A 19,506-nucleotide genomic window follows, 5' to 3' on the forward strand; every position below is an offset into this window, starting at 1 on the left:
ATTTAATTCTTGTAACATTACAAGAAGTAAGTGACTTAATCACTCCCGGAACTTTACAGATGAGAAAACTAAGGCTCGGAAATTAACAACCTGGTAACAATGACAGAGCTAAAAATTCTGAAGTCAGGACTCAAGTAAATTCATCTAACAACAAAGCCTGTGTTCTTAACTACCATACATACTGCCTTTATGAAGTCTGGAACATAGCAGCTACCATGTGTTTAATACTTACTATGTGATAACCCTGAAGCAGGCACTATCTTCATCCCCATTTTACAAATAAGGAAATTCACAGAGAACTTCTGTGACGGGACTTGTCCAAAATTATACAGCTAGGCTCTCACCCTTTGAAGTTCATGGGTGAGGAATTAAGATTCCAAAAGCTTACAAGAAAAAAATGGGAGAGGGCTTTAGTAAGACAAAAGGTAATTGCGGTGGCACACTGACTTACTCTCCCCTAGACCATCCTGTCTGTCATAATAATGTGGTTCAAGTGCTCGGAGAGGAAAAAAGTATTTAATACTGTGCTGGTAGAAGGGGTGCCTTAAAGCCTTTGAAACAAGGCTAGAAATTGCCTTATGGCTGTACAAAGTTAACAAAATAGGGAGTGGCCATCCTTATATTCCTCATTACGGATAAAAGTGCCTGGTACTGAAATCAGAGGATTCAGCCGAAGTCTTCAAAGTTATTTATGAATTATCTGATTTTAAATATAATTTTCCACAAGGCAGAGGGGATGACGTATAGGGGAGGAAAACAAAGAAGAAAGCACTCTTACTTTCTAGGATTCTAACTATTAACATCACAAGCAAAAACTGAATGGAATAATGTAAAATCACCAATTTTTCATCAATGTCAGTGATCCTAAATCGTGGTTACATATTAAAATCACCTCAAGAACTTTCTAAAAATGCAGAATTTCTGAGTTGGGGCCTAGGCATTGGAAAGTTCTGAAAACTCCTCAGGTGATTCTAATGTGTAGCCAGAGCTAAGAACCACTGATTTATTCTTTCTTACCAAGATAAAAACTAGCTCAGAGGGTTAATATACTGCCAATAAATGACTCCTATAGAGGTTCCCTTGGGTAAGCATACCAGAAATACCTGCATTCCAACACTGGTGATTATTGTTACTCAGCATACAAAAGGGTATCTCAATGTGCTTCAAAGTATAGCAAAACTTTGCTTCCTCTCTTTATTCATTACTCAAATGGCCGCCACTTTCAAACTACAAAAGTCTTAAAATGCTAACATAAAGCAGAATTTGATGTATTACACCAAAAGGCTAAAGAAAAAAGAAAAAAGTCCACAGGACATGTTATGAAAGTTATTTCTCATATTTAAAAACTCACAAGTTCTGGGCCCCAACATATATCTTCAGATACCTATTGGAGAAATATATGCTCAAAGCCATTAATAATCTGGCCCAGCCCATCTTTTTACCCTCATTTCCCTTGAGTTCACCACAGGTCCCCCTTAAGTTTGGCCCTAATGAATAGTTATGCATGCCCTTAGCACATTTCTCCTACTTTTCATCCCTTTCTACCTGGCAACCTTCTACTAAATTGTTGAGAAGTTTTTTCACAGCCACCAGGAACAGACACAATCATTCAGTCAATCATTTCAAACATACTATTGCTACTGCCTTAAAGATTATAGGCACTTCAACTTCAATACCATTTATATGTCTATCTCCTCCAATGTGGGTAGAGGCCATAAGTAATTCAAAGTATCTGTGTTAATACTGGGTAGTCCAGCTGAATACTTCAACGGTCCCAACAGGGGAAAGTAAAATTATTTTATTATTATGATCAGATTAAATTGGACTCTTTATTTATACCCACATTAAAAAATCAACACTTAGTACCTTACTTAAATAATACTTACTGTCATTTTGGTTCGGGACGTCTGACAACCCTGATCTAAAAACAAACAAATTAAAAATAAGACAAGTAACACTTTCTGCACAATGTTCTAAATCTGTATTTCTCATTAAATGTTACTGATTTTTAAAAAGAGTTAATGAAGAAAATATTTTAAGCTATTTTAAGTAAAGAATATCAAATGTGAGAGCTGCGACACAAAGCTAAATAAGTGGAATTAACCCTTTTCCCATTTTGTCCTCTCAAAAAGTATTCGCTGCTTTGGGGTCAATACTATGTTCTTATGTTTAACTCTTCAACAAGTCACAACTTGTAAAGAGTTTTTATTGTTCCTCCGAACCGAGTTTCAGCATATACGATGTGCTAAAAATGGTTTTCATTCAGAATTGCATTGCTTTTAACTAGCACTAAAGTTTTAAAAGAGGATAAAATAAAAAGCAATAAATCTACAGAAATATCACGTGGGGCACTTCCACCCAGAAAAACTATGAAATCTGCTAGTAAACTATGTCAAAAATCAACTATTCATTATCATCACTTGGAATTCAGATCAGTTAGAAACTGAACACTGCTGTACAGGTTTTTCAAGTTACCACCTAAATTATTACATACCATAATGTAAGTTTTCAGGTCCTTTCTGAGTTGTCATGTTGGGCTCATTTTGCTGACAGTAGAAACGTAGTAAGCAGTGTTGATCACAGAAATGTTTCATCTCCCCACGCCACTGCACTCTCTCTTTAAGTGTTCCTTGAGATTTACAACAGTCACACCTTGCAGCCTTAATAAAAAAAAAAAAAAAAAAAGGAAGGTATCAGACATTTCAAATTAGAAAATTTTTAGTCAGATGTATATTTTAAAAGATTTCTAAAAGTTTATCAGTAATTCTGCCAAATGTGATAAAACAATTTCTGATAAAAAATGGTATGAATCATAAACATACAATAAAATCCACAATAAAAGTGAAAAAACTGTAGCAATTTACCTAATTATCAAAATCCTTTCTATACTTACCAGAAGTTAAAGACCAGCATTACAAAGATAGGATAACCTAAAAAAGTGAACATCGGTAGACCAAATAGGTACAGTATATTTTAATATTTTAAAATAATTTTGAGGACTCTAATGACATACTGTAGAAGTTTTCTACAATCATTACACTGAAAATCGCTGAGTAATAATAAACAGATTTCCTGCGTTCAACTGATAGCTCATGAAAAATCAATTTAAAGAAGTTGTGTAAGACCAGAAAAATTCTGAAACAAGCTCTTATGAGAAAATCATGCGTGTTAAGTTGAAGTGTATTCAACAGTTTAATAAATTTAAAGAGCTTTATTAAATACACTGATTTAACTATTAACAAGAACTTCAAGTTCATGTTTCAAATACTCAAAATATTTAATTGATTGAAAAATAATTATACTTTAAGACAACAAATTTGACCTACCTCTAGGAACACAATTCACCCTCAACTAGTCTAACAACTTCATAGGCAAAAAAAAAAAAAAAGAAAAAAGAAATAGGAAAAAAAAAAAAACCCCCACAAAACAAAAATAAAATCCATACATAAAAAGTTAAACCTTATGATGGTGAATCCATAATAGACAGATTTTTATTTTTTAGTGATCCCCTAAATTTTGCCCATTTTCACTAATTCTTAACAACTTGATCAATGAGTGGACCAAAGGATATGAATGGTTAATTTCAAATACAGTTCTTTTCATAATTAAGTATTTGATCCAGTTAAAGTAGAAATAAATTACCATATTTCTTAAATCACCCTTTGGTTTAACAACTTAGAAGTTTTGATAAAGCAATACATATTACGTTCATAATAATTATGTGGTTTTTCCTCGTTACTCTACGTAATCTATGGTTCTATACTGTGGGTTTTGAAATCTCTCATTTTATGTCTCAATAGTTGAGTTCTATGAATAAATACTGTATCAAAATTCCTAGTCAGGAATATTACAAATGATTTTGTTGATAAACAGGTCTTATATAACAAACATACCCCAAGGTTAGAACACAGGCTCTTTTTTTTCTCCAGGTCAGGTATTTCTCCTGCTGAATAAATGTTAAATGAATGAAGATTTGTAGTATAAATTATGACTATTAAGTGATGCCAATATCACATCTCTTGTCCAAAAAACTGTGACCTCAAATTTTATATTGCTGGTAAGACTATGTGGTAACTTCAGTATAATTAGCACTTACTATCACCCAGGTCATATTTTACTCAATAAAGAAAAAGGTCCCTGGTCACCACCCAAAAACTATTCTTTAAAATAACCTCTGAAGTATTAAAAGCTCCAGTGTTTGGTTCCCTTTTCACATTTTACACTAAAAGACAAAGCTCAAAGGAAGAAATCAAAATCTTAACCTTCTAACCATTGAGTCTAAACAGTTAAGAACATAGCATAAGTGAAGTTGTTGCCTGACTACCTCATTCGAGAACCTGAAAAATAAAAGCCCAGCATGTTGTATCTACTCCCTGGAATCCTCAACACAATGCTGGAAACTAAAGTCCAAACAGATCAAGTGACTTGTGTAAGGTCAAACATTAAAAATGCAGAGACAGGATTCAAGGCAGACAATCCAAATCAAACAAGTTATAAAGACAATGGAAAGACAAAATGAATTAATATGAGTTAACTAGAGAATACAAATCCTAACAGAAGTAAAATGCTGCAAGAAGGTTCTCCATGTAATATCTAAAACCCAAATCAATCTGTGTAAAACTTACTCAAATCACTACCTATACTATGCTAACTCTTAAAATACTTCCATTTCCGCAGTAATTTAGAAGGTCAAGGACATAAAGCCCAGCACATTATATTCAAAGAATCTGAACAATGAAATCACTTCATGATTACTATAGACATTTGGATTTTGTACTTGAAGCTCCTTTCTTCCAGAAAGATTCAAAACAATTTGAATTTGTTTGAATTGATTTCTCTGTATCTGAAGAGGAGCAAAATTAATGCCAATGTGCAAATGGAAACAAAACATGTGTATACACATTTTCAGAATGGAAGGATAATACCAGTACTCAATCCTAATCCCAAATTTAATGCCATAATCAAAGTTTTAAAAGTTGTAAACCTTTTTTCCATTTTCCCATTTAGTTTTTTTCTTTTACAACCACTCATGCAAATTCTGGAGGCAAGTGTTTGGAATTGAGCTTCAAATACAATGACTAATTGGGAAACATGGTTAAAAATGACCATCATTCCTTTACCAAAACCACTTCTTCCTAACCACAGAAGAGAACTCTTAGAAAAGCTGAACATTTCTATGCAAAAGAAGTGAAGTATGACTTAACTGCTGGTTTAAAAAAATACCACTTCATCATCTACTTAGTGGTTTCCCTGGCACTGTGGAAAATCAGGGATTGTCTGTTATAAGGGGTCGGGGTGGGGGGGAAAGTGGGTAACAGTCAACAGTTCAAACAACCTAAATATGCAGGTGCTAAATTCTTAATTCAAAACTCTTAATCCAACATCTCAGCTAATACAGGAATTTCTTCTTCAGTAATTGACAAAGGGTTATTCATTCAGCCTGTACTGATGCAGTCCCTATTATTTGGCCATTTCAAATTCTCATTTTTGGGTGATATATATACATCTGTGTAACTTTCGTATCTACTTGTTTCCTATTTCATCAATCGGATCTAATAAAGTGCTAGGAACTCTTCAGTTATCCAAAAAGCGTATCTAAAGTAAGAATATTAGATATTCCCTTTCTAAAATTATTTCAAAAACAAATAATCTTTTAAAATCAGTACTTACAGCAATTTTTTTTTTTTACAAAAGACAAAATTTTTAAAGCCCAATCTTTTTTACTGAGCTCCTTTTATGACTCAGATTTACTAAAACATAAGTATTAATTTGATCAAAACCGATAAATCATACTTTTATACTATTAGAGGGTATTCACATTAAAGACTTTAATACTCCTACCATTTACTACTGGTTTGGACAACAAGTCAAAACCTGTGTTAAAACACTGTAATTTGAAGTAATAACATTTAAATCAAGATTATTAGTTCTACTAAGTACTGTGAAGTATTCTGAAGAAACAGTAGGTCTTTTAAATTAACTTTACATTAAACATATCACACTCCATTATAATACTAACTCCTTTCTCTCCCCAAATTTTTAACTTATAGAGATCGAAAGAACTATCTTCCCACCTGGTTTCACAATATGCCTGGAAACATTTATTGTGAGGAAAAGTAAAATCTACTTCCTTCTAAAGAATTATCTGGGAGAAGAAAAAAATGTTTGTTAATTTTATTCTCAACATCTTTTGGTTGCATGTGTTCCAATTTAGAAGAGAAGAGTATTTAATAAGCCTCTATTAAAATCCCAATGTAAACCATTATAATGCCAAAAACAGATCATTCAAAACGTCTTGTCCAGTACAACAAACATAAGCCAAGAATGTTAAGGCAAAGAATTATAAATATTTAATTTAAATAAATAAAAACATAAAGTTACTTGTACTCTAGATAGTCTCTCCAATTGAAGCACAAAGCTAAGAGAAGGCGGAAACTGCAATGTATGTGCTCCTCTGGTTAGGGAGCAATGCTCATGACTAAAGGTGAAGTTAACAACTGGGTTGGCTAGCCATTGCTTCGCAAGTTGCCTTGATGCCACACTTTTTTTTTTTTTTTCTTAACGTTTATTTATTTTTGAGACAGAGAGAGACACAGCATGAACGGGGGAGGGGCAGAGAGAGAGGGAAACACAGAATCGGAAGCAGGTTCCAGGCTCTGAGCCATCAGCCCAGAGCCCGACGCAGGGCTCGAACCCGCGGACCGCGAGATGGTGACCCGAGCCGAAGTCGGACGCTTAACCGACTGAGCCACCCAGGCGCCCCAATGCCACACTTTTTTTTTTATAAAGTTTTTTTTTTTTTTTTTAACGTTTATTTATTTTTGAGACAGAGAGAGACAGAGCATGAACGGGGGAGGGGCAGAGAGAGAGGGAGACACAGAATCTGAAACAGGCTCCAGGCTCTGAGCTGTCAGCACAGAGCCCGACGCGGGGCTCGAACTCACGGACCGCGAGATCGTGACCTGAGCCGAAGTCGGCCGCTTAACCGACTGAGCCACCCAGGCGCCCCCCCAATGCCACACTTTTTAAGAAATGATTTTTCTAATAAAAGCTGGATGGACTGTATAAAGGGTCTCACTTTTTAAAGAACTAAAATTGTGAAACTTTTGAGTTCTTAAATTTAAAAAGGGGAAGAGGAAAGAAGGTCAGAATAATCAAAACTTGGTGGGACCCAACTTACTACGTTTTTGAGAGGATGACAGGACGGTAGCAGTGAACAGAAGAGATTCATGGGAGGTGTAAGAAAACACAATGTGACTCAAGTGGAAAGCACACAGAGCAAACGTATTCTCTGATTACAGTGTTGGCTGCCTTCATAGAGAAGCCTATGATGAATGAGGGGGGCAACTCTTCATCTCAAAGCCGGTATTCCTACTGATTACACAGAAAAATCGTCATTACTTGCTTTAAAAATCCCTACCACATGACAAAATTGTTCTTACCTTTATTCCTCAGATTAGTATAGTATGTAATAATGTTACAGTGCATATTATACAAACATTTGTTGGGCTTAAAATAAGACAAATAATAAGTATGTGTTTAAGGTATAGAATACTGACATTAAACCAACAGATAATAACAACTGGTTATTAAACTAACACGTTCTTATATGTTCTGAAATACACTGCCTCACCAAAATTTCCTCATTAAACAGTGCATAAATAAAAACTTTAGATACAATTATCCTTTAAAATAAACAGCAAAATGGAACAAATGGCAACATCTAGAATAATGTGGTCATTTGCCAAAGAACACTTCTTTGCTTTCCCAAAAAAAAGGGGGGGGTGGGGGGGAGAGAACCCACCAAAAGATTTCTCTATTTTAATATAAAAGGAAAACAAGAATTCATTCAAAGAAAGAAGCCAAACAGAGAAATACTGTCAGTGTCCTTTGAACAAAAAACAAAATCCTCCAAAAAAAAAAATTTTTTTTTAATTAAAGGTTTGGATTCACAATTAAGCAGAAATTTATATAATGGAATAACAGAGAAATCATCATTATCACATGGTAACAACCTTGCCTCTCAAACTATAAAATAAATTATCAAAAAGGTAACTGTAAGAATAAAATGGAATTCTCCCATCTGTAGCCACTTCACTGTTTTGAGGTTACCCAAAACGAATTTTCAAAAATAAAACCTCCTAAACAGTGGACAGTGTTCACGTGTGCTAAACTAAAATTGAGGTTTTAAAGGTACTAAAGTAACATTATGAGCGATTGTTCTCAAAATTGCCACTGTCTATAACAAAATAAGAGGTTGGTTTAAACTAAAAGAAATGCATGTTAGAGGGTGTTAGTATGTTTGTCCTGTATGTTTCTTTTTTTTTTTTAATGTTTAAAAAATGTTTGTTTATTTTTGAGAACGAGAGTGAGCGAGAGAGCATAAGCAAGGGAAGGCAAAGAGAGAGGGACACACAGAATCCGAAGCAGAATCCAGGCTCTGAGCTGTCAGCACAGAGCCCGATGCAGGGCTCAAGCTCACGAACCCAGAGATCATGACCTGAGCCGAAGTCGGACACTCAACCTACTGAGCCACCCTTGTGCCCCTGTCCTGTGTGTTTCTAAAATTTGAACCTTAACTGTAAGACTTAAATTAGTCAGAAGCAACAGTAAAATAATGAAGTGCACCAAAACTCTTAGCCTCCACAACCTCTTACAACTTGGAAAGTATCTTCTTTTTATTTAAAAAATGTTACTTAATATGTTGAGCTGTAGACATTCAAGAACTACACCAAGAATTCTCCTAAATAGTATCATTTAACGATAATCACTTGCACTAAGTGAACTAAATAATATTCTATATGTTTCAGCCATTTTACTCTTTATTTCTTTTAGCAATATTTCAGTTTTGAAGTTATGATGATGTCTGTCTTCACATGCTTTAGAAGTGCAACTATAATGAAGTTTTAACATTGACATGGTTTTCCTTGTTACGGACATATGAACTAATAACGTTTTCTTGGGTAATATCTGACTAAACAAAGCTCAAGTATACACTCATTTTTCTTATATAGAAAAAAATACAGTGGACAAGTGACTTATCTTCACTCTTCTAGAAGTAGATTTTAATAAGACAGACACACACACACACACACACATTTATTCACAGTTTCAAATTAAATATTTTTGGTCTCTATTCATATAGTGTCTTTTCAATTTGACAATTTAAAAGGTAAAAAAGAACAAAGTGTTTCAAAACACATCATAAGTGCCTAAAACAATTACGTGCTACTGTTCAACACTGATCATGTTCATCAAAAATACTTCTATTTGTGGGGTGCCTGGGCGGCTCAGTTGGTTAAGTGTCTGACTTCGGCTCAGCTCATGATATCACGGTTTGTGAGTTCAAGCCCCACATCAGGCTGTCTGCTGACAGCACAGAGCCTGCTTCAGATCCTCTGTCCCCACCCCTCCCCCCCCCCCCCCCCCGTTCTCTCTCTCAAAAATAAACAAACATTAAAAAAAAAAAAAATTACGGGGCGCCTGGGTGGCTCAGTCGGTTGAGCGGCTGACTTCGGCTCAGGTCATGATCTCGCGGTCCGTGAGTTCGAGCCCCGCGTCGGGCTCTGTGCTGACAGCTCGGAGCCTGGAGCCTGTTTCGGATTCTGTGTCTCCTTCTCTCTCTGCCCCTCCCCCATTCATGCTCTGTCTCTCTCTGTCCCAAAAATAAATAAAACTTAAAAAAAAAAAAAAAAAAGTTTCTATTTGGTGAAATAAAGACCCAACAAATTTTAAAGAAATAATCTATTTTGTTTAAGCAATATAGTTTAAAATGAAAACAAAGATTCTGTTTTGCTGAAAACAAAGCTATATCCTAGAGTTTTGGGGAATAGCTAAGTTATAAAACAAGTAAAAATGCTATTCAAGTTATAAAGAAAAACTGAAATGATAAAAATTTTAATGAATTCCATAATCTGGGCTAAGCTTAATGTGCGCACATTTTTTAAATACATAAGCTACCATAAGTGTAATGATAATAACTGTAATGTCTTATCAAAGATTGGTTAAAGCAGCTGCTGTAATAAAAAATTTTAGTTACTTGCCTTGTAGTACCAATCCTGAAATTTCTTACAGCAGTCTTCACTACAGAAATCTCTCACGACACCATCAAGTTCTTTAGTCGCTCCCTTCTTACACAGCTGAGAGCAATAGTTGCAAGTAACACATCTCAGTCCTAAACGTCGTGCAAAATCTTGTTTATACAATAGTTTGCAGCCTGAAAAACACAAGGTTTTCATATTCAAACAAACAAACAAAAACACATTAAGAAACTACTTAGAGGTCAAATTGTTCATTAGCTTTATAGAAGAGTCTATAAGTTTGCATATAAAGTCCTCTTTTCTCCTGACCAAAACTGAAATCTAGTATGATCAACAACCTGTAAATATTGAAACAGAATATGGAATACTTTATTAGATCTCATGTGAATTCAAATAATTAATGTTCTAAGACTTTCAAATCTAGCAATGCCTCATAACTATTTTGTTTGCTCTATTTAAATAGAAGTATCATACAGTAAACACACCACAAATAGGCATTAGAGAAATGAAACAATGTAGACTGTTGAGAAGCACTGAGTAAACATAAAGATATACTCAGCTAAGTAGGCATTTTAGCCAAAATTTCTAGCCTTACCTTTCTGTCAACCTACAAGGACCTTCAGAAAAGGAAAACTGGTATATAGACTTGTTTAGAGAAAACGTTGTTATTCTTATTATTAATAAGTATTTCCTTTGTCTATTATATGAATGCAGCAGTTTAAGTGTTTTCACATTTCAGCCTTAATCTCTATAATATCTCTGTTAAAGTTTTGGGGCGCCTGGATGGCTCAGTCGGTCAAGTGTCTGACTCTTAATTTCAGCTCAGGTCATGATCTCATGGTTCGTGGGTCAAGCCCTGCATCAGGCTCTATGCTGGCAATGTAGAGCCTACTTGGGATTCTCCTCCCTCTCCCTCTCTGCCTCTCCCCCACTCATACTCTCTCTCTCTCTCAAAAATACACTTAAAAAAAAAAAAGAACTAAAAAAGTTTCCATACTTTTACTCATGCTGTGCCACATAAGAATGACCATGCACTCAAATCTACTGAAATCCTACCCATCCATTAATAAGGAGCTCAAATTACGCCTTCTCCACAAACTCTGTACTCTAACCTAGTTTTAAGTGACCCTTCTTATCTGTGAACTCAAACTGTTAATTGTTTTTCTATTACTTTATTTGGCAATTATTTATGTACTGTCCTATGACTTCTTTTCTGTTATCTTGAAATTTAAGTCTTTTTAATATTTTACCTTATTAAAGCTTTATCTTTCTAATTAGATTTTGATGGTAGTATCAGGTATTACATGTTTTGTTATTTCTGCCAAGTTCCAGCAGAGAACTAGGTGTAGTCAGAGAAAGCACAAAATAGATTACTGAACAGGAAAAAGACACACATCCTTTTGAAACTTTTATTGCCTAAAGATAGAAGTCCCTCTAATTGAAAATTCTCTTTAATGTCAATTCTCTATCCGCTGCTATTGTCTATTCATTTTAGTAAAATCTACATTATCTAAAGGATACAAGATCACGTATGGGTAATATTAGCCATCAACACCAGTATGTTCAGACTTAATGAATCACTAAAGATTGTCAATGCATACAAATTCAGGTATAATGAGCAAAATAAAGAATCAATCTTTTCAGTGAAACATTATGTCACTTTTCATCACAGCTGTGATCTTAACAGTAAACATGTTTACCTTTCTCATTCCAGGTGAAATGTACTCAATTAAACCTATAAAAACAGGAATGCCTTGTTTTATAAGCAATACCCTCTTTTATACATAATCTTATTATGTGAAATGTATAACATATTAGATGAAGACACTAACTGAATGGACAGATAATCTTCTGGGCTTTTGGTCATTCACTACTGCTGGCACTTAGAGGACTCTCCAACCTTTTTTCTTGCCCCTAACAGTAGAAAACCATGCAAAACATGGATCCGGGGGGAGGAGTGGAATCTAACTAGGAAACACAGATGAGGACAGCAGATAGAACAGCTGCGAGAGTTCAGTGCCTAGGACCAAAGAAAGAATAGAAAGTGAAAGCCAGCGTAGAGCAAGAATGTGTCACTTGGGGGGGAAAGTAATAATAACCAAGAGCCCCAAATCCATAGTTACAATCCTGGTTCCTATCTCTGGACAATCAGAATCAAGAACAGCAGTTCATTTCTATAATCAGCTGCCTGGCACCAGAGCAGCAAAGGTGCAAATGAGAAGAAAAAGAATTCTTGAATATACAATAGTAAGAGCCAGTGTTTGCCTGTTTAAAACCTAAAAGTATTTTTCCACTGTAGTAATGCCACATATGATTTTCTTTCTGGTATACAGAAAATCTCTGTAGGCTAGGCAGTAAGCTGGGCAGGGAAATGAACCCAAAGGAAAATAGTTCTATTCCACTTGGAAAATCAACTTTCAGATCACATTTTCTATGCTTAGATTTGACATATGATAATGTTTTTATTTTCAAGACTTCCTTTTAATGGAAAAAAGGTTATCAAATTTTTAGAGATAAAACACCTTGAGGCCCAGAGGTCTACAAATAAAAATAACAAAACAAGTCAGCAGAAAATCAAATTCAATTTTTTTGTTCAGCTACACTAAAATTGCACAGCTACCCTGGACGTATGTAGTTAATATATTTGAGAATATTTTGGCACAAAATTAACATTAAATATTAATAAAAGTTATGAACAACACTGTATATACACTTGCCTTCACTACAGAAAGGTCTCTTAACGCCAGAGAAATTTACTGTTTCATGAAGAGTCTTCTCCTCTTGACAGTATTCGCAATATGTAACTATGCAATGCAACTTCTTATAGTCATCTGAACAAGTTTTGCTGCAGAATTGATGCACTTTGTTCTAAATGCACAATGGGAACCTTGGTAAGTATATGACAACCACCTCAAGAACAAGTTTAAGAAATAAACAAGCCACTTTTACAGAAATAAACTTAAATCATTTACCTAGTTAATGTGATTGATAATCTCTGGGGATACATTTTCAATAGGCCACAGACAGCTAATTTAACTAATTCACTGCTATATTTAGACATAATTCCACAAACTTCAATACCATTAACTACCCCAAAATTACTCAGTAAAATAGTAAAGGTACCACTAAAACAAGATGGCAGTCTGGTGTTGCTAAGGGAACTGGATTAATGGGTAGAAAACAATGAAAGATAAAACATGGGTAAACTAAGAAAAGATGAGAAATATGACATTAACACCAGTTTCACTCAAAAAGAAATATTCTTCATAGGTACAGCCAAGCAGACTCAATCACATTCCTATCACAGACCTATGATGGATAGAGTATTCATTTGGGGCCATCGTAAGTATGCTGCTAAACTTGAGACTCAGTTGGTTCCCTTGAATGGAGCTAGGTTAGTATTATTAGTTACTTCTCCTGGCCCCAAACCTATAAAGCCAGAGCTACACTCTCCAAATATGCAGCCAAACACAATCAAGTTAAAATTTACAGGGCAGCACCTTTTCCCCTTTGTTATTATGAAGGATACAGACTAGGTCTAATCTATCTACCTAACGCTTGGCAAAGACAGCTGAAGACCAAGATAAGGAAGGTGAAAGAGTCTAGGAAGCAACTCAAGTAGTAAGGCAATCATCAGTGGAAAATTGCCCCATCATGGACATATAACTTATAAGAGGAAAAACAGCAACAAAGAAACCACAACTGCCAACCATGGAATGAGAAGAACAAAGCCTCTGAATTCTCAATCACCTGAGGGAATGGCTCAACTCTAATTCAGTTTGGTAGACAATGTTTATTAACTCCTCCTAATACTTTACCTTCATGTAAATAAAATCAACACCAAGACTACAAAAGCCAGGTAGTTCTAACATGGAGATCGACAGAAAGGACCTCCATTTCATCTAGTATGATCAAAATTCAGTTTAGGCAGGATCTTTATTCCCTATATGATATTATTCCATGTGCTTGCTTATGGATTTCTTTCCTCATTCCCCACCATTCCTTTATTCTTACTAGGCCTTCAACATTTTTCCTGTTATGATTTAGAGAGAGTTACAGTCACTAAAAATCATCACTGGGTGCCAACAACAGTCTCCAAGAATTGGTTTAAGTGCTCTTGAGAAAGCACCAAACAAAATAACAAACTAAACAATTTTCTAGGGACTAAATTTAAAACAATGAAATTTCAGATTCCCAGAATACTTTAGTAATCATGTAGTCACGTTCTGGTTACACTTTCTCCTAAGACTCAGATACTGAGTGACTGCCAATAGCCACTAACAAATTTTGGTTCAAGAGCAATTTATTGTTAATACTAATGTCTTAAACACCATTTTATTACATATTCCATGCCATCAAAAAAGGAGAAAAGAAAGAATGGCCAAGGGTGAACACTGATCAAGAAAGCAATGTTCAGCCAGGTCCACCTGTCTGTTAATCCTTCCGTCCACCCACCCACCCACCCACCCACACATCCATCCATCCATCCATCCATCCATCCATCCATCCATCCATCCATCACTGTTCCCTTATTTAAATAAACAATAATGATAGGACTTTACTAATGGCAAAAATATATGTCAAACTGGTGAAAGCAAGAGTGATGAGAAGGGAAAATAAAATAAATTTATATTAGGATTCTTTTATTAAGACAATTATAAAATGTTAAATGACAATATGTTAAGTGACTAACAAATTTTAATTTATACAGGTAGCAGGCAATACAAGATATTACAAAGACAATACTTATAAGGATGAGAGTAAAAATGAAAAAACACGGTACAAACAGATGTTCCAGATATGTAGCTCAACAGAGTAACATTCCATACACGATCACAAACATAATGTCAATATATGAATATGACTTCAATAATTTTTGTTTGACCTAAAAATAAACATGTCCTTTGTCGATGCCATTCCCATAAGAAAGTAAATAATTCAATCATCACAAATTCTGAAGAATCCCTACACACTAAGAAATAGATCCTCAAATTGAAACACCATTATTAGTTTACTATACTCTCATTTAAGCAAGATAATATACATAACAAAATTGAACTTACCTCCCATTCCAGGATTTCTGGCTTTGAACAAAAGGAATTTTTGCAATAGTTGCATTTCAACTGAATATCACTTGGAGCTACAAACTGGCCATTGGAAGATGACTGCATACTTAGAGCCTAAAACAAAGAATAAAAACATTCTGAGCCTGACACAGATTTTAGAATTTTTATTTGTAACTACTGTCAAATATTGACTATGTCCAGAAAACAGTATTTTGCTTAAATATTTCCTCAACACATAAAATTACATTTCTCAATTTTGTCTTTAAAAATGACACTAGTGAGGCACCTGGGAGGCTGAGTAGGTTGAGCATCGACTTCAGCTCAGGTCATGAGCTCACAGTTCATGAGTTCAAGCTCCCCATCAGGCTCTCTGCTGTCAGTGCAAAGCCCGCTTCAGATCCTCTGTCCCTCCCCCACTTGTGTTCTCTCTCTCAAAAATAAAACATTATAACCAAATAAATAAAAACTACACTAGTACAGTTAAGTTTTATGAAACTGAAATTCTTTTACTACAGGATCACTAGTACTTATTTAAAATAACATGAAAAAGGACAAAATACCATACAGTTCAAGTATGATTTTTTTCTCTTTAAGAAAATGTAAGCAAATAAGAGTTAAGTTCACCAAGTTCTGAACTAGTAATTAAATCTTTAAAAAAGCCTAGCTCCTAGTTTAAGTAGTAATTTGTCCCACATGCAATATTGCTATCATTTTTATTCCAATTCCATCAGGGAAAACAGCCTATAATACTTTTTTAAATTGGTCATTTCTTTTACAAAGTTAGGCAGGGGTGAAAGATGAACAGACTGGTATTGATAACAATAGTCTTCATTTTATGGCATTTTTAAAAGTTCAAACAACTTACAGAATAGGAAAAGATATAAGCATAGATGGGTTTTAAAAGTTTTGTTCGAGTTTCTAACGTGAGTGGTGAGTATGCTGTAATCTTCATTCTCTAACATATTACATGGCATATATAATCTTCAGAATATATTAAATTTTTTTCAGGGTGGCAGTTAGGAGAGGAAAAAAAATTTATTTAAAAAAAATTTGGGGCGTTTGGGTGACTAGGTTTAGCATCTGACTCTTGGTTTCGGCTCATGTCATGATCTCAGTTTGTGAAATCAAGCCCCATGACAGGCTTGGGATTCTCTCTCTCACCCTCTCTCTCTGTCTCTTCCCTGCTCGCACGCACGCGTGTGCACTCTCTCAAAATAAATAAGTAAAGGGGCGCCTGGGTGGCGCAGTCGGTTAAGCGTCCGACTTCAGCCAGGTCACGATCTCACGGTCCGTGAGTTCGAGCCCCGCGTCAGGCTCTGGGCTGATGGCTCAGAGCCTGGAGCCTGTTTCTGATTCTGTGTCTCCCTCTCTCTCTGCCCCTCCCCCATTCATGCTCTGTCTCTCTCTGTCCCAAAAATAAATAAAAAACGTTGAAAAAAAAAATTAAAAAAAAAAAATAAATAAAAATAAATAAGTAAACATCTAAAAAAAGATGTTTTTTAAACATTTCTTAAAACTTCTGCATACAACATACAACACAATCAAGATTTGTGAAAAAACAAAACATGCAGATTTAAGACAGTAACCATCAGGTGAATACATTTTTTAAATAAAAACCAGCTAGTGTTCTTACACTTCACTTCAAAAAAACTGCAAGTCCATTAAAGTTAAGTATTCTTTCAAAACAAATGAAATACTATCCTATTACCTTATTTTGAAATGGAAAAACATCTAATAAAGACATAAAGCTCAAAATCTATGGTTTGCTTTAAGATACAGAGAAAGGAAAAAAATGCTGCTTGTCTATTTGTCAACTTTGTATTACTTTTACGCGGTTATAGCGAGGAGGCTGCTTACAGGCTTATCTGGCTATAAGAATCTACATTAAGTATTTACAAGATACAATGCACATACAATGTACATACACGAGTGGTCTCATCAAATCATGGGCAATACAAGTTTCAGTTAAATGAAAAAAGTAGTGAAAACATTTTTTAAAAAACATTTTCCATTAACATTTCAAACATCAAAAAGTAATACAGAAAGGTGAAGTCTGAGAAGCAGCATGTCAAAGACTCTGTCATTCTCTCATCTAATTAATCCTTCCTTATTCCTTAATTTCTAGTTTTGGAAAAGCCAAGTCCGAAGCAGTATTTTACCACTCTAAAGGATTTCTCAATTGCCACGATCCCAGCTTCCAAAATAAAAGTTTAGTTATGAATATGGCTTATTAACTTAACTCAGTGGAGGATATAACTATTAACAAAAACAACATGTGCCTGGTTGAGTTAAAAACCACCTGAATTTAAATGAAAATAACGGTTACAACTACTGTCACATATTTAAGAGACTACATTTTCAGGCTATATAATGCAGAATACAGTACCTACAACATTGTGGAAATGCTGGAAGATTCACTATCATGAAGCATCACTTTATGTACTGGATTGAATCTTCGAATTTTTCACATAGGTATTTCATACATATTTCAAGTATTCACAAGTATTTCAAAAATATTTTGAATTTTTCACATAAGTAAACCTACTCATGCCACTTAACTAATGCTGAATCCCATTTTCAACTATTCCCTCCCAGTGGTCAGTTTAAGTCCGAACACTTCCAGTAATACATCTTCTGAAGTTATCCATAACCCCGACTTTGAAGAAGTAGGCCAGAAAGTTCTTTACCTTTACAAAAATGAAAAAGGTCTCCCTAAACTGATTTTGTATTAAATTAGGGCCCACTGTAACAAGTCCAATCCCCTTTTTAACTGGCATATTTCTGACAAATAGTTGTCGTATGTTTTGTTCATGTTGGTCATAGTTTTGTCATAGTTTTGTTTTATCATAAAACAGAAGTCTCCTTCAGAGCCACATGTTATTGAAACCACTAAGAAAATAGTACACATCGGGCATCGAGCTCCATTATACTAAAACTTATTTTCCTTCAAGTCTGTTATATAAATAACAACTGAAAAGTCATCAGAGTCTCCATGCCACACGGTAAGCATCTGCAGCCATGTCTATTACCGTGACTCTATGACCTCCGCCTGCAGTCTGGCCCTCAACAAACAACACGCAAGTTAACATATTAAATAAAGATGAAGCATATTACACTGTCTATTTCCCGTGTGTATTTTGTTGGGAGTGGGAAAGATCCAAAATAAATAACAAACCTGAAATTTAGCCACACAACTGGAATTGCAGAAGTTATACAGTTTCCCATCAGGCATTGTGGCTTGATATTGAGGTAAGGAGTTTCGCTTACAAAAATGGCAAATAATTCCCAAACCTAGGAGAGAAAAAGTACATATCTGAGTTCTTTATAAAGTAATAAAAGCCTAAAAACAAATCCTACTTGACCTCTGAGAGTAATTTTTAATGGAACCTTCTGTACAGCCATGGACAGAACTTCACCAATCACCTAAAATTAAAGAAAATGAAAGATCTATGGAACGGTTAAAAAGCACTAAAAAAGTCTGCAGTGGGAGCATGTGGGTGGCTCAGTCAGTCAAGCATCTGACTTCAGCTCAGGTCATGTTCTCGCAGTTCGTGAATTCGAGCCCCGCCTCGGGCTCTGTGCTGACAGCTCAGAGCTTGGAGCCTGCTTAAGAGTCTGTGTCTCCCTCTCTCTGCCCCTCCCCTGGTCACACTCTGTCTCTCTCTCAAAAATAAATATTAAAAAAAAATTTTTAAGAAGTCTGCGGTAAGAAAGTTTAATGTGATGAATAAAAATAGTTTATGCAGTTAAAAACAAGTATAAAAACAAAGTTAAAGGGAAAGTGCAGTTAAGAAATTAGTCATGTTATTAAAGTCTTTTAACTTTCCAAATACCTGAAACTTACTTTGTGATTTTGCATATTTTGTCTTGTGACTGTTCATGCAAGCAGTTGAACAATATGGCTCCATATATCCGTTAGGACCTATACATTGAGTCATATCAAAAAACCTGCACTGTGTTCGGCAACCAGTACAAGTGGTCAGTTTTCCATATTTCTAAAATTTGAAACAAAAAAGAAAATTAAGAAAATCACAATTTAATTAGAAAAAAATTCTATTTTTCAGTACACCTTTTCTCTCTGCAAAATAATTCTGTTAATCCCTAATCAGGTTTAGTGGGTCAGAAATCTTCATCTGGATGCAAACTGTTAACTGCAATGCATCTAAATTAGGTTCAAACAAAAGTAATGATCTCAGCTAAGTCTCTTTCAAAAACTGGATTTTTTTCCCCTATTAATTAGTTTAACAGAATCCCTATATATCCTTAAGTAAAAACTGAAAACAACAAAGACACAGTGTTTTCTGCTGACCATGACACACTTCTTTGTCATCTGACAGAAGAAATTAAATGTGTCTATAAAATGTAAGCCTTAATAATCAAATGACTACGGTCCTTCAGAG

The 19,506-nt window shown here is 34.9% G+C and overlaps 1 protein-coding gene across 7 annotated transcripts in view; it reads right to left on the bottom strand.

The window, feature by feature from the left end:
• ZMYM2 (zinc finger MYM-type containing 2) overlaps nt 1-19,506 on the bottom strand; it is a 103,386-nt gene that overhangs the window by 26,804 nt on the left and 57,076 nt on the right. For 6 of the 7 annotated variants that reach the window (XM_078449159.1, XM_078449148.1, XM_078449168.1 and 3 more), the window contains 7 exons: nt 18,951-19,101; nt 18,282-18,397; nt 15,104-15,220; nt 12,758-12,908; nt 10,044-10,216; nt 2,495-2,660; nt 1,887-1,921 (listed from right to left, as the gene is read on the bottom strand). In XM_078449159.1, coding sequence (XP_078305285.1) covers nt 1,887-1,921; nt 2,495-2,660; nt 10,044-10,216; nt 12,758-12,908; nt 15,104-15,220; nt 18,282-18,397; nt 18,951-19,101 — 909 coding nt within the window. Of the gene's footprint in view, nt 1-1,886; nt 1,922-2,494; nt 2,661-3,893; nt 3,944-10,043; nt 10,217-12,757; nt 12,909-15,103; nt 15,221-18,281; nt 18,398-18,950; nt 19,102-19,506 lie in introns of those variants that run through there. The other variant, XM_081795559.1, reaches the window with a different exon arrangement.

The sequence above is a fragment of the Panthera onca genome, chromosome A1 (assembly GCF_046562875.1).
Source record: "Panthera onca isolate mPanOnc1 chromosome A1, mPanOnc1 haplotype 2, whole genome shotgun sequence".
NCBI classification, from domain to species: domain Eukaryota; kingdom Metazoa; phylum Chordata; class Mammalia; order Carnivora; family Felidae; genus Panthera; species Panthera onca.